The sequence below is a fragment of the Vipera berus genome (assembly GCF_964194415.1).
Source record: "Vipera berus genome assembly, chromosome: Z".
NCBI lineage: Eukaryota > Metazoa > Chordata > Lepidosauria > Squamata > Viperidae > Vipera > Vipera berus.
Genome location: NC_138205.1, coordinates 21,974,549 through 21,987,592, shown reverse-complemented (window position 1 = coordinate 21,987,592; position 13,044 = coordinate 21,974,549). Strand labels below are relative to the sequence as shown.

Below are 13,044 nucleotides of genomic sequence, written 5' to 3'. Positions count from 1 at the left end.
AAGAAATTAAAAGACGCTTGCTCCTGGCGAGGAAAGCCATGGCAAATCTAGAAAGCACACTAAAAAGCAGAGACATCACCTTGCCAACAAAAGTGCATATAGTCAAGGCTATGGTCTTCCCAGTTGCAATGTATGGCTGTGAAAGTTGGACCATAAGAAAGGCTGAGCGCCAAAGAACTGAAGCCTTTGAACTATGGTGCTGGAGAAGACTCCTGCAAGTCCCTTGGACTGCAAGGCGATCAAACCGGTCAGTCCTAGAGGAGATCAACCCTGACTGCTCTTTAGAAGGCCAGATCCTAAAGTTGAAACTCAAATACTTTGGCCACCTAATGAGAAGGAAGGACTCACTGGAGAAGAGCCTAATGCTGAGAAAGATTGAGGGCAAGAGAAGAAAGGGATGACAGACAATGCGGTGGCCGGATGGAGTCACTGAAGCAGTAGGCATGAGGCTAAATGGACTCCAGAAGATGGTAGAGGACAAGGAGACCTGGAGGAACGTTGTCCATGTGGTCACGATGGGTCAGACACGACTTCGCAACTAATAACAACAACAAACCCATTAACTATTTTTCTTGATATATGTAATGTATGACAGGTCAAATTGAGTTGCAAAGAGATGTAGAACTTCATAAATTTTGGATCTCTATTGCAAGGGAGGAAGCTATTATTGTTGCAATATATTTGTCAGTGTTCAACCCAAGGGGAAAATAAGTGTTTGGGGTATTTTTGCCCTTTTAATTCACATTTTTTAATGTTCTTGTCTAATTTTGTTTTGTCTTTGTTACTTTTTTCCTGCAGATTTTATATTTTAATCTTTTAAATAAAAAAAATCAAAAACAGAATAATAAATGAGTTCACTAACTAAAAATAAAGACAATTTAGTTACCCATCCATTTTAAAAATATCAATTCCCTATATGTACCAAATCAATTAAATATCTTACGCCAAAGGATATAGCTCATTTAGTAACATATGATATAAATAAAATACAGAGAGATATTGATAGATGAGAGCTATTAAACCTTACCCTTTGTGGAAAGGTGAATGGTCTCGAAATGAATATTATTCCCAGCTGACAAATCCTAAATCTAAGGCACAAGATGATTAAAGATAAGAGGATCAAAGTCTTTCCCATCAATCATCTATCATCTCTTCAGTGTGGAAGGGGATGATAACATGCTAGAAAATTACCTATTTTTACATCAAGATTGATAAGTAGGATTAGGACTGGTAATCAGAATGATTTTGAGGGGGGAAAAATCACAAATCTAGAGAAACAAACATGTGCACTTTCCTAGACAATGCTTGCTAGTGAAAAGATCAACTCATGAAAGAAAAAACAACTAGCAAACTTGAAAACACTAAAAAGTGAAAGTACTTTTCTGCTCTAATAAAGTTGTTTTATATTCAATTTTTTTTTCAAAATTCTTCATTTTGTAATTTATATAATTGTTGAAAATTTCCATACCCACGTTTCTCTATCTGTTTTATTTTTCTATCTGTTTTTTCTCTGTACAAATTCTTTGTGTTTCTAACCACACTTGGACAAATAAAGTATTCAGTTCAATTCAATTTTTATCTTTTAACACATTCTGAATAGTATTGAATGAATAAAACATTCCTGACTCTTTCATTTATTCAAGTAATGTTTTAAAAAATATATTCCAACGCATCCAAATAGCTACAGTATGTCTGTACAAGTCCTTTGGGTGAAGTATTTTGCACTAAGTTTTTTCCAGTTATTCCAATTATTAAGAGCCGTCTTGGCACAGTGGTTACAATGCAATACTGCAGTCTAATTCTGTTGACTGCCAAATGCCAGCAGTTCGGCAGTTTGATTCTCACCGGCTCAAGGTTAACTCAGCCTTCCATCCTTCTGAGGTCGGTAAAAGAGGACCCAGGTTGTTTGGGGCAATAGGCTGACTCACTTAAAGAAGGCTGTAAAGCACTGTGAAACGGTATATAAGTCTAGGTCCTATTACTATTGCTATTAAGTTCATCTGTAGCCTTGTATGTCTCTGTCATGGGCTGCCTCTGCTCTCCCCTTATGTGTGCGCACAGCCATGTGGCTCCACATTTCTCATAGTGAACCAAAGCACCAATACCTGCACATGGAAACCAGGAGTGCAGGGGTTGATAAAGCAGCCTTATGACTCTGGAGAAAGATGACACTGTTTTCATAATTATAAACTACAGCAAAGGACATTTCGAATCAAAATCAGAATTGTTTTCTTTTCATTAAAGTTTCTCTGTTGTTCAAATCAGGCCTTAAAACAATCACATAACATTTAGGAAGAAAGATGCAGCCCAGCAAACCAGCACTTGACGCCAAGATGGAAAATATCTCCACTGCCACCATGTATTTCCCCTTGGTGCTCAGGTAGGTTGGAACAAAGGATATCCAAACACTGCAGAAGACCAACATGCTGAAGGTGATGAACTTGGCTTCATTGAAAGTATCCGGTAACTTCCTGGCCACGAAGGCAACTATGAAACTAATAACAGCCAAGAAGCTCAAATAGCTTAAGACACCATAGAACATAGTCACAGAGCCTTGATTGCACTGCAGAATAATTTCTTCAACTACCGAATCAACGTCAGCGTCTGGGAATGGGGGAGAAGTTATTAGCCATGTCATGCAAATGCCTATTTGAATAAAAGAACAGGAAATGACAATGGAGTTGGACAGTTTCTTTCCCACAAACATTCTCATCTTGGATCCTGGCTTGGTGGCCATAAAAGCCAGAACCACTGTGACGGTTTTTGCCAACACTGAAGAAACAGCCACTGCAAAGACAACCCCAAAAGTCGTTTGTTGCAGGAGACATACCAACTTCTCAGGATGACCGATGAATAGGAATGCAGAAAGGAAGCAGAGCAGGAGGGAGATGAGGAGAATGTAAGTGAGGTCTCGGTTATTGGCAATGATGATAGGAGTGTTGTGATTCTTCGCAAATATTGCAAGCACCACCACTGAGACCAAAGAAAAGAAAAGGGCAAACAAAACTAAAATGATCCCCAAAAGTTCTTCATAAGATAAAAATGTCATTGTTTTAGGTATACAAAAACTGTGTTTCTTATTTGGATAGCTTCCTTCTGTACATGCATAACATTCATTACTATCTGAAAAATCAAATGGATTAATGTGTTTAGAAGTATCTCAAGTATCTCAAGTACAAGGCATATAAAAAAGAGAAGGTCAAAGAACACAACTCAGACCCAGAAGATGGAGAGACAACAAATAAAGACTACAACATCAATTAACAATGATTGAGACTGCCGGAGGAGGAGGAGGGAAGGAAGGAAGGAAGGAAGGAAGGAAGGAAGGAAGGAAGGAAGGAAGGAAGGAAGGAAGGAAGGAAGGAAGGAAGGAAGGAAGGAAGGAAGGAAAGAATAGAATAGAATAGAATAGAATAGAATAGAATAGAATAGAATAGAATAGAATAGAATAGAATAGAATAGAATAGAATAGAATAGAATAGAATAGAATAGAATAGAATAGAATATATAGAACGCACATTTCATTCTGTTACTATTGAATATTTCTATTCCAGTTTTCTTCCAGGTTCAATTCAAAATTCTGATTATTATCTTTAAATCCCTATATAGTACTGGCCACATTATCTGCAGAATCATCTTTCCCTGACAGGTAGGGTGGGCATGTTCCTAGTTTCTTTTCTTAAACATGGCCGTCTTATGGGATCTAGGAAGCATGTCTTTTCTGTGGCAGCTCTTTATTTATTAATTTGTTTGTTTGTTTCGATTTATATACCGCCCTTTTCCCAAAGGACTCTTGCCCTATGGAACACCCTTCTTAAAATTTGACAAGCCTCTACCCTTCTGGCCTTCCAAAAAACACGTAAAACCTGGGTTTTACACCATATGCTGGAATAGGGTGAGATGGACAGGAGGGTTTAGTGAGTGACTGTATGTGGAAGCTTAACATAGATGCCAGGCTTTTAAGGCTTAGGGTTTAAATATCAATTACATTTAATATTACTGATGTAGTTTAGTGGTTGATTGGGACCACCCCATATTTCATGTAAGATGGGGGCTATATAAATATCTAAAATATAAAAATAAATTTAAACAATATCCTATAATTATTTTTCCCATGCAAACTATAATCTAATTACACACTAAGCTTTCATATTTCATTGTGAGATCTGGCAAAGTGCGCTTTTCAGATTCTTAATTGTAAACCAGAAAAGTTCACGTAATCTCCATAAATACGTAGAGTGTCACAATATCAAGATTTTTTTAGTCTTCAGACTTTATTTTATTCAGTTTTATTAAAAATTCTGGGATAAGGAACCTTTGGTGTGGACAAATTTGTATTTCATTTTTTTTCTGAACTACCTTGAGTTTGATTGGTAATCCAAACATCTTATTTCTTACCTTCCTTCTCAGAAATCTTCCCATCTGGACACAGGATGCAGTCATAGCAGCAAAAGGGTTCCCCTTCCTTCACTTTCTTGTTTGAACCAGGGTGGCAACTTTCAGAACATACTGAAAGAGGTTGGGACTGAAGTATCAACAAGAAAGAAACAAAAGGAGAATGCCAATATTGATGTAATGACCTTGGAGAGCCCAGCAAAAGATTTTAATGTGAATGAGATTCACAGGAAACATCTAATTAACTGTACAATAGTGATACCTTTCTTCATAATCAACATGGTACATTGGAATTAAGAAGGTTGTCATCTCCTTATTAAGAATACTGGTCCAATATCTCATTATAGAATATGCCAACAGACATCAATATCACAGCTCTCACTTAAGCTACAGTTATTCAACTGAAGACTATTTCCAATAAAAACAGCAAGTCATCTCAGTAAATAATGAATTAATGACAAATGGCCATTCCTTCATAAATAATGCTAAACTCTGAGTTATAGATGGACATAATTGGTGGCATGGTTAATGCTATGATCTACCTCTTTTTTCTAACCTTTCAGGTAACTTTTAAAGAAAGAACCCATTTCCTTCCAAACGATCTATTTGTTAACAATGGAACATATTTATCAGTGCTCTGGGAATTAAGTAATCTATTGGGGTTCAAGAAAATCTTGATAGAAGAAATCCACAATTATATAAACAATAAAAAATGTAAATAACTTTAATAGGGTTGTTTTTCTTCAAGGAGTTATATTTTTCATTATAAATTGTTTAAGTCACCATAAGCAATGCATCTGATATCCATGAAGAGTAAAGTATAATGTTTTGAGGACTTCAGATCAACCTTATGTTACACATAATAAATTCATAAGTACTGTAAAACTGGAGCCAAAACATCTTGGCTCCATTTTCTGAATTAATTAACATGTTTTTCTACAAATCACCTCTCAATACTGAGTTATTCCTGCTTATCACTAGTCAGTGAAATTAACATTACACATCTGGGTAAAGCAATGGTGACCTGGAAGCAAGTTTTTCAGTTTCCTAGAAATCAGACCTTACCTGGTTAAACCAGCTGTGCCAGGTTATGGCATCTTCATTAATAGTGAACCTTTGGTCCGATGGAGCTTCAGGGTCTAACCTGCCAACTCTTTTCCTAATGAAGGATTGGTTAGAAGAAACAATCCAGTTCAATACATCATATCCCACTAGTAATTCTCCATTCTGGTCAAGTGTCACTTTCTCCCCAGCACTGTTGTTAAATGAAACACCTTTCAAGAAATGATGTAGCTATGTGGGCCGGGGGAGGGGAGAGAGAGAGAGATTAGAAAAAGAGGAATTAGATGCATTTTTTAGGAAAAGCATAAGACTAGGTGCAATGGACATCATGGGCTGATAAAAACATAGTCAAAAGAAATGGAAGCATGGAAAGGAAATGTAAAGAGAGTTAATTATGGAGATATGGAATGAATCTTTTATTCTCAAATTAATGATCTTTCAGATGTTGAGTCGACTACCTGCCATGAATTTAGTTTCTTAAGCTTCAGTCTTCCTGCCTCTGCTGTTGATCTCTGTCTAAGTCTGCATGAAGACATAGCCTGTAAAGCATGGGCTATGGCATAGGCAGAATTATAGATGCTATAGCTGTGACCAACCATGTTCATTTCAAAAAATGTTCCAGGAAGATCTTCTAGTTTTTCTTTCCCACTGCAGATATCTCCATTCACCTCATCCAGTTCTGAAGTTTTAAATACACAGTTGAAGGCTTGCTGCCAAAAGTCTTTGATAAAACCATCTTCTGCACCAGAGGGATTTCTATTTAAAACAAAAGGTCTAAATCCTGGTGGGTTATTAGCATGAATTGTGAAGGACAGAGCACCATGGATCATTTGGGAATCCCAGTCACGTTGATAAACATGTGAAGTGAGCTCCACCTGGGCTGTCAATATCCAGACTTTGCCTTTGATGATATGGTCCATCTTTTCTTTTTGTGACAGATATGGTAACCATCTCAGTAGCATCATGGAATAAGATTCACCATAAAATATCATTATATTTGTCCTGCTATCTATGATTTTATCATGGATTTCTGCACCTTGGTTGAACAAGCTACCAATCTCATTAAAAGATGTTATTATGGCAATTTTCTCTATGGTTTCAAAGCAGACACCATGCTTGAAAAATAATGGTATAATTGCATCTAAAAATCTTTCTCCATTTTCATTTTCCATCACACCAACAGCAACCCATGTCCACTTGAAGTAAAGCAGCAAAGACAGAATCCCTTCATACTGAAGTCTTTCCATAGGACTCATTTGGAAGAAGGAAAGGCGTGGGGTTTTATAATTCATGATTGGAGCAGAGCCATAGACCAGCTGAAGGAAAATTGACAGCAAAAGAAAGAGATAATAACAGTCACATTAACGGTAATGTGCAAGAGGCAGTAAACAGAAGACACAGTATACAACTTCGCTAATGTATTGCAAATTTCAGTATACTGTATATATCAGAAATTCAGAAACAAGCAATGTTACATTTCTGATCAGCTTGCACAGTAAGGAAGGAACTAGGTTATAAATTCTGCATGTCAACCATGAAATCAAACATGGCCAACAATTTGCTTGTGGAGACAATTCCCCATCTCCACACTCTGCTTTCCACCTCTCTATCTTTTTGGTTATCTTACCATATTCACTTACCATATTCACTTTATGTTTTTTTTTCATTGTTTATTTTACTGTTCTATTACCTTATATCTGTTCTGTTTACACTTTCATTTTCTTCTTTTTTATTATTGTCAGCCACCTAGAATAGCCTTACAGTGAGATAGGTGGCCAATAAATTTAAGAAATAACAACAATCTAATCTGACCATCATGCTGACTGTGCAAGCAACAACAACAACAATAATATGCAGAAATCTGTATAAGGGAATATCTTCCCTCTGGCAGCATTGGGGATAACACACTGAAGCTTCCTAACGTGGATACTCCATTATTTGTAGCAGAAATAATCTCTGTAGAGATCATTCGGGATTATAAAATGACAATGAAACTGATCCTTGAGAAAATAAATTGGAATTTTAGCTGTGTCTTCAATTTGTTCAGCTCAAGTCCTGTTTATTGATCTGTATGACTGTCTATTCCAAGTGCATTTTATTGATCTGTATGACTGTCTATTCCAAGTGCATTTTATGAACAGGTGCACAAATAAAAGGCCATGGCATTCTTCCTAATAGAAATGCATTTATGTCTCAAAGTAAGATGGGTCAGTAATTCACCCATGGGGGTCTTCCTTAGCCTGTAATTCTGATCACAGATCTTCATTTGAGCTGCTATGGAAGGATATTCAATCATTTTATTTCACTCTGAACTTCTGGCATTTTCCTTATGGCTGACATGATGTTTTTGATCTATCTAAGTCTTCAGCTATTACCCAAACCCTTGGCACTCTTACAGTCTTGCAAATCTCTCCTCTAACTGCTAAGCAGCAGAAAGTCTATACTATACAAATGAAGAGAAGACAGTTTATGATTTGCCAGAGAAACTAAGGTGAGCCCAGACAGCAGCAGAACCCCAAATCTCTTCCATATTCTTTGAAACTCATGTTCTCAGGCTTTATTTATTTATTTTAGTTGCTATCAGTTCCAATCTCTGGCATGGCTTCAGAAACAGCAGGATGGCTTTCCTAGTCTATCAACCGCAGAGCTTTAATTAAATTCCACTATTCTGCTCATGCTACTAAACATGTGAAAGTATCTGAGTCCTTTCAAACATATCCAAAATGTCATACAGTCATACAGAATAACAGAGTTGGAAGGGACCTTGGAGGTCATCTAGTCCAACTCCCTGCTCAAGCAGAAGACCCTATACCATTTCTGACAAGGGGCTGTCCAGTGTATTCTTGAAAGCTTCCAGTGATGAAGCACCCACAACCTCTGAAGGCAAGCTGTTCCACTGGTTGATTGTTCTCACTGTCTAGCCTTTGGGCACTTTGGAAAATAGGTTAAACCCCTCCTCTCTATGACAGACCCTCAAATATTGAAACACTGCTATCATGTCACCCCTGGTCCTTTCCTTCACTAGACTAGCCATGCTCAGTACATGCAACCGTTCTTCATATGTTTTAGCCTCCTGGCCCCTAATCATCTTTGTTGCTCTTCTCTGCACTCTTTCTAGAGTCTCGACATCTTTTTTTACAGTGCGATACTAAAACAGGAAGCTGTATTCTAGGTGTTTGGGTTTTTTTTAATCCCATTTATATCCCGCCCTCCTCCGAAGACTCAGGGCGGCTTACAACCTAAGGCACAAATCAATGTGCTTAGCAATAGCCTTCATCCTATGTATATGCCTGCTTATTAGGGCTTTCGCACACACACCCAAGCGGCATTATTACAAAGTCAGTTTATTGCCCCCAACAATCTCATTTTACCTACCTCGGAAGGATGGAAGGCTGAGTCAACCTTGAGCCTGGTGGGACTTGAACCTGCACTAATTGCAGGCAGATGGTGTTACTTAGGGAGGCATTAGCCCACTGCTCCACCAAGGCCCTTGTTTTACTTATAGAATGGTATTAGTACCTCACATGATCTTGATTCAATCCCTCTGTTGGTGTAATTTAGGATTGCATTGGCTTTTCTCTCTGTTGAATTTCATTTTGTTAGATAGGACCCAGTGTTCAAGTCTGTCGAGATCCATCTGGATCATGCGTCTACCATCTAGGGTCTTGGCTATACCTGCCAGCTTAGTATAATCTGCCAATTTGATGAATTTGTAGGTTTTTCTTCCTCTCTCTCTCTCTTTTTACACACACTTACACCCATACATTTTCATTGGATTAAATAAATTAAATTAGTATCATTATAAAATGAGGTTTAACTTTTTAAAAAAAATCAAAAAGTGTACAGTATGTGTGTGTGTATGATTATTATTTTTTTGCCAAACTCCCAGTTTCTATATCTGATTCACAGAATAACCTTTATATAAACAAAAAAAATTGCTTCTCCAGATCAATATAATTTCAAGTTGATGTAATCTACCTGTGGAACTTTGTAGCTATCCAAGATATTTGCAATGTCAATTGAGGTTTTGGAGTCTAATCCCCCAATCACTGCTGTCAGGCGGCTCTGAATACCACAGATGTAGTTGGGAACAAATTTCTTCAAGCTGTAAAGTAGAAGCATTGTGGCATGATAGGTCCTCTCTGCACTGAAGTGACTGTCATAAATGTGGAAGCCCAGGGTGACATTGGGTAAGATATGAGGATTTTCATTGATCTCCTTCACTGCAAATACCAGGGTCAGGATATGTTGGTAATTCTTAGGCAATAAACTGGAATAGAATCAATTTATTTATGATATTGAAATTTAAATCTAAAAAAATCTCTGTTTTGCGTCCTCCTCATTGGTGTAGCCTTCAAATCATTTCTTTTTATTATTACAGACATCTGCGTCATGTTTAATTGATTAAGGACAATGATAGGACAGTATAAAATTTACAAAGTTACAAAATGGTGTTTTATTCATTTCTATTCTTTTATTTCTGCAAACAACTCTGTAGTGAAGAGTAGTATACAAAATATAAGTCAATAAAAACTGAGTTTGGATCATTAAATAATCTAAACAAATACCACTCATCATTGGAGAATAGCATCTCAAAATGATCTCCATATCATATTAGCCAAAAGTGGGAAAATTGGAAGGGACAATCTCTGCAGTTTATAAAGGGAAGGCTTTGGATTATTTATTAAGCTAATCGGAACTCTGAATAAATAGTTACATGAAGAATTTTAATGCTGTATTTTCACTAATATTCTGCCCAACATATTAAGTTATGGATAGAAGAAGGAGAGATCAGATCAATAAAAAGGCAATATTTCTTTGAGAAGGTTTCAAAAGGAAATGATAGTGGGCAAGGAAAATAATAAAGGAAATTATGAACATCTATAACAATTTAAAACTGAGTAATTGAATCCAGCTCTATGACCAATTATTCCCACAACAAAACTAAAGCAAAATCCTTACATGAGATCTTCATGCAATAGTGGTCGTGGCACTTCATCAAAATTTAGTGCACCATGCAAAAAACTGCCTAAGGTCCCTATGCCACCTACTATGAGATCTCCCCATTGATGATATCTGTGATGTGGCACAAAAAGACTTTGAAATTTACATTTCACTTGATCAGTCCTATATACTTGGAGAGAAAATAGTGTTAGCAGCAAGATTGTTAAAGCCATTCTCAAAGCAAATCCAAATTTTGCCTATCGTAAATATTATACTTTTCCTATTTTTATCTTTTTTTCTTTGTGATGTGAAAATTAAATGTCTAGTAATAAAAACTCCTGACAGCCAACCCTTTAGAGAAGAATCTATTAGGAATCACCCTGGACAGTTCGTGTCTGTTTTCATTCTTTCTTCCAGCTTGAAATATACCGTAAACTGGTGTGTTAATAATATCCTTCAAACTTTTTGCTGTTGATCTTGAACTTGGACACTGAGGTTCAGCATGAAGTAAACAAAAAGAAAACTACCAGTATTATTATAATTAAGGAACTAAGTAATTACCAGATTAAATCCCAGAGAAATGAATAAAAATATATGCTTTGGAAAGAACATTTATTATGAAATAATCAGTTACAAAAAAAGTTATACATAACATCATCTTTCCCCAACCTTCTGACCTACACCTAAAATATACAGCCCAATATATTTTACCAGAATAAAGAAACAATTCTACTTTGCTTGTTTTCACACTGTGCATATGAGAATGTCTCATTTCTCTCCCAGGTCTCATTTCCATTACATCATGTAATTCTCCTATTTGCACAGTAGCAGACAGCCTGCTACTAACCTATCTTCAGTTTTCTTAAGATATGCCTGAAAGTCTGAGAGAGACAGAGAGATGAGAGAGGATAGATAGATAGATAGATAGATAGATAGATAGATAGATAGATAGATAGATAGACAGACAGACAGACAGACAGACAGACAGACAGACAGACAGACAGATAGATGATAGATAAATGATAAGTAGGTAGATGATATCGTGTTTCCCGAAAAATAAGACCTATCCCAAAAATAAGACCTAGCTTTATTGTTATGCATGCACCTAATATAAGCCCTACCCACAAAATAAGCCCTAGTTTTGGGATGAGGCAAATGCATAAAAATCAAGCTAGGGCAGGGGTGAGGGAGTGGTGCTATGCCCTGCACCCGCTTAGCTTAGGACCGTCACAGCCAGGCTTCTCACACCCCAACACCTGTCACGCTGCTGCTGGACTTTTGCGGCCACTTGAAGCCGTTCATGGATGGACACCATGTGGCAGGAGGATGCCACACTTGCAGCAGGAGGCCACATGTCACTTCATGCCAGTGCCACCACCGTGGCAGGAGGCCACATGTCACCATGCCAGTGCCACCGCCGCGGAAGGAGGCTGTGTGGCTTATCATGTTGGTGCACCACTCATGGCAGGCCATGTGGCTCATCACGCCAGTACCACCGCTCAAAAACAATTTTTGATGCTCACCAGGCTGGAAAAGTTCAGTCAGCAGATCATCTACAAATGGAGGCAATTCAACATGATTGTTATGGTTGAACAACCAAGATCACCAAGATCACATCAAGATCAAAGCATATAATACTTGATGCAGGCAGACCTCTCTTACATTGGTGAAAGTCAGTGTTCGTAAGACTGCCATCAGGAGAACACTGAACAACAGTGATGTACAAGGTTGCAAGGAGAAAGTCATTACTCTCCAAAAAGGACATTGCAATCTGCATATACTGTAGTTTGTGAAATCCCAACTAGATAAACTAAAAGGCTATTGAAAGAAATGGATGAATGAGACCAAAATAGAACTTTTGGGCTTGAATTAGAAGTTGGGCTTGAATTAGAAGTTGAATTAGCTAATTTGGTGAAAGGGGAACACTGTATTTCAGCATAAGAACTTTATCCCATCTGTGAAAGGTCATGGTGGCAGTAACATAGTTTGGGTCTGTTTTGCTGGACCAGACCAGGACAGCTTACCAATATTAATGGAATTACAAATTTTAAATTTTACCAACAAATTCTACTGGAAAATATCACAATATCTGTCCATGAACTGAAGCGCAAGAGAAACTGGACCATACAGCAAGACAACAACTAAAAGGACACAAAATTTTCTGTCGTAAGAATAAAATCAAACAAAAGCATGGAAACTGTATTGTCTTATTTCTCCACCAGATCCTGAATCCCTGTGTGCAACCCCAGTGACACAATAATTTGTCTGAGGTGTGTTTTTTACATGTTCATTGATGGAACTCTAAAAAGATGTACATATTTTTTTAAAACTATGAAAAAATGAAAAATGTTCTACCAAGTTTTCTTTCTATCCCAAGTGATAGAAATATTTGTTAAATGCTAAAACATCTCTTCAAAATGTATGGGATATGGCCAAAGCATACTTCAGAGGGTTGGCTATAACGTATGCTTCTAAGAAGAACAAAGAAAAGCGATTACACTTAAAGCTGAGAGAAGAATTTAAAAAATTGGAACTACAGCTACAAATAAACCCACAAAAGAAAGTCCTTAAGAAACAAATGGACATAATAAAGCATAAATTAAATTTAGCTGAGACTGAAACAATGGCCCCAAAGATTAAATG

General features: G+C 37.2%; 1 protein-coding gene across 1 annotated transcript; it reads right to left on the bottom strand.

Moving 5' to 3' along the window:
• Positions 1–2,218: 2,218 nt before the first annotated feature.
• LOC308678696 (vomeronasal type-2 receptor 26-like) lies at positions 2,219–11,883 on the bottom strand (the record flags this gene model as incomplete). The annotated part of the gene is made up of 4 exons (XM_081345933.1): positions 2,219–3,123; positions 4,399–4,525; positions 9,436–9,680; positions 11,658–11,883. The coding sequence occupies 4 exons, from the start codon at positions 11,881–11,883 to the stop codon at positions 2,219–2,221; spliced, it is 1,503 nt and encodes a 500-aa protein (XP_081202059.1).
• Positions 11,884–13,044: the final 1,161 nt, after the last annotated feature.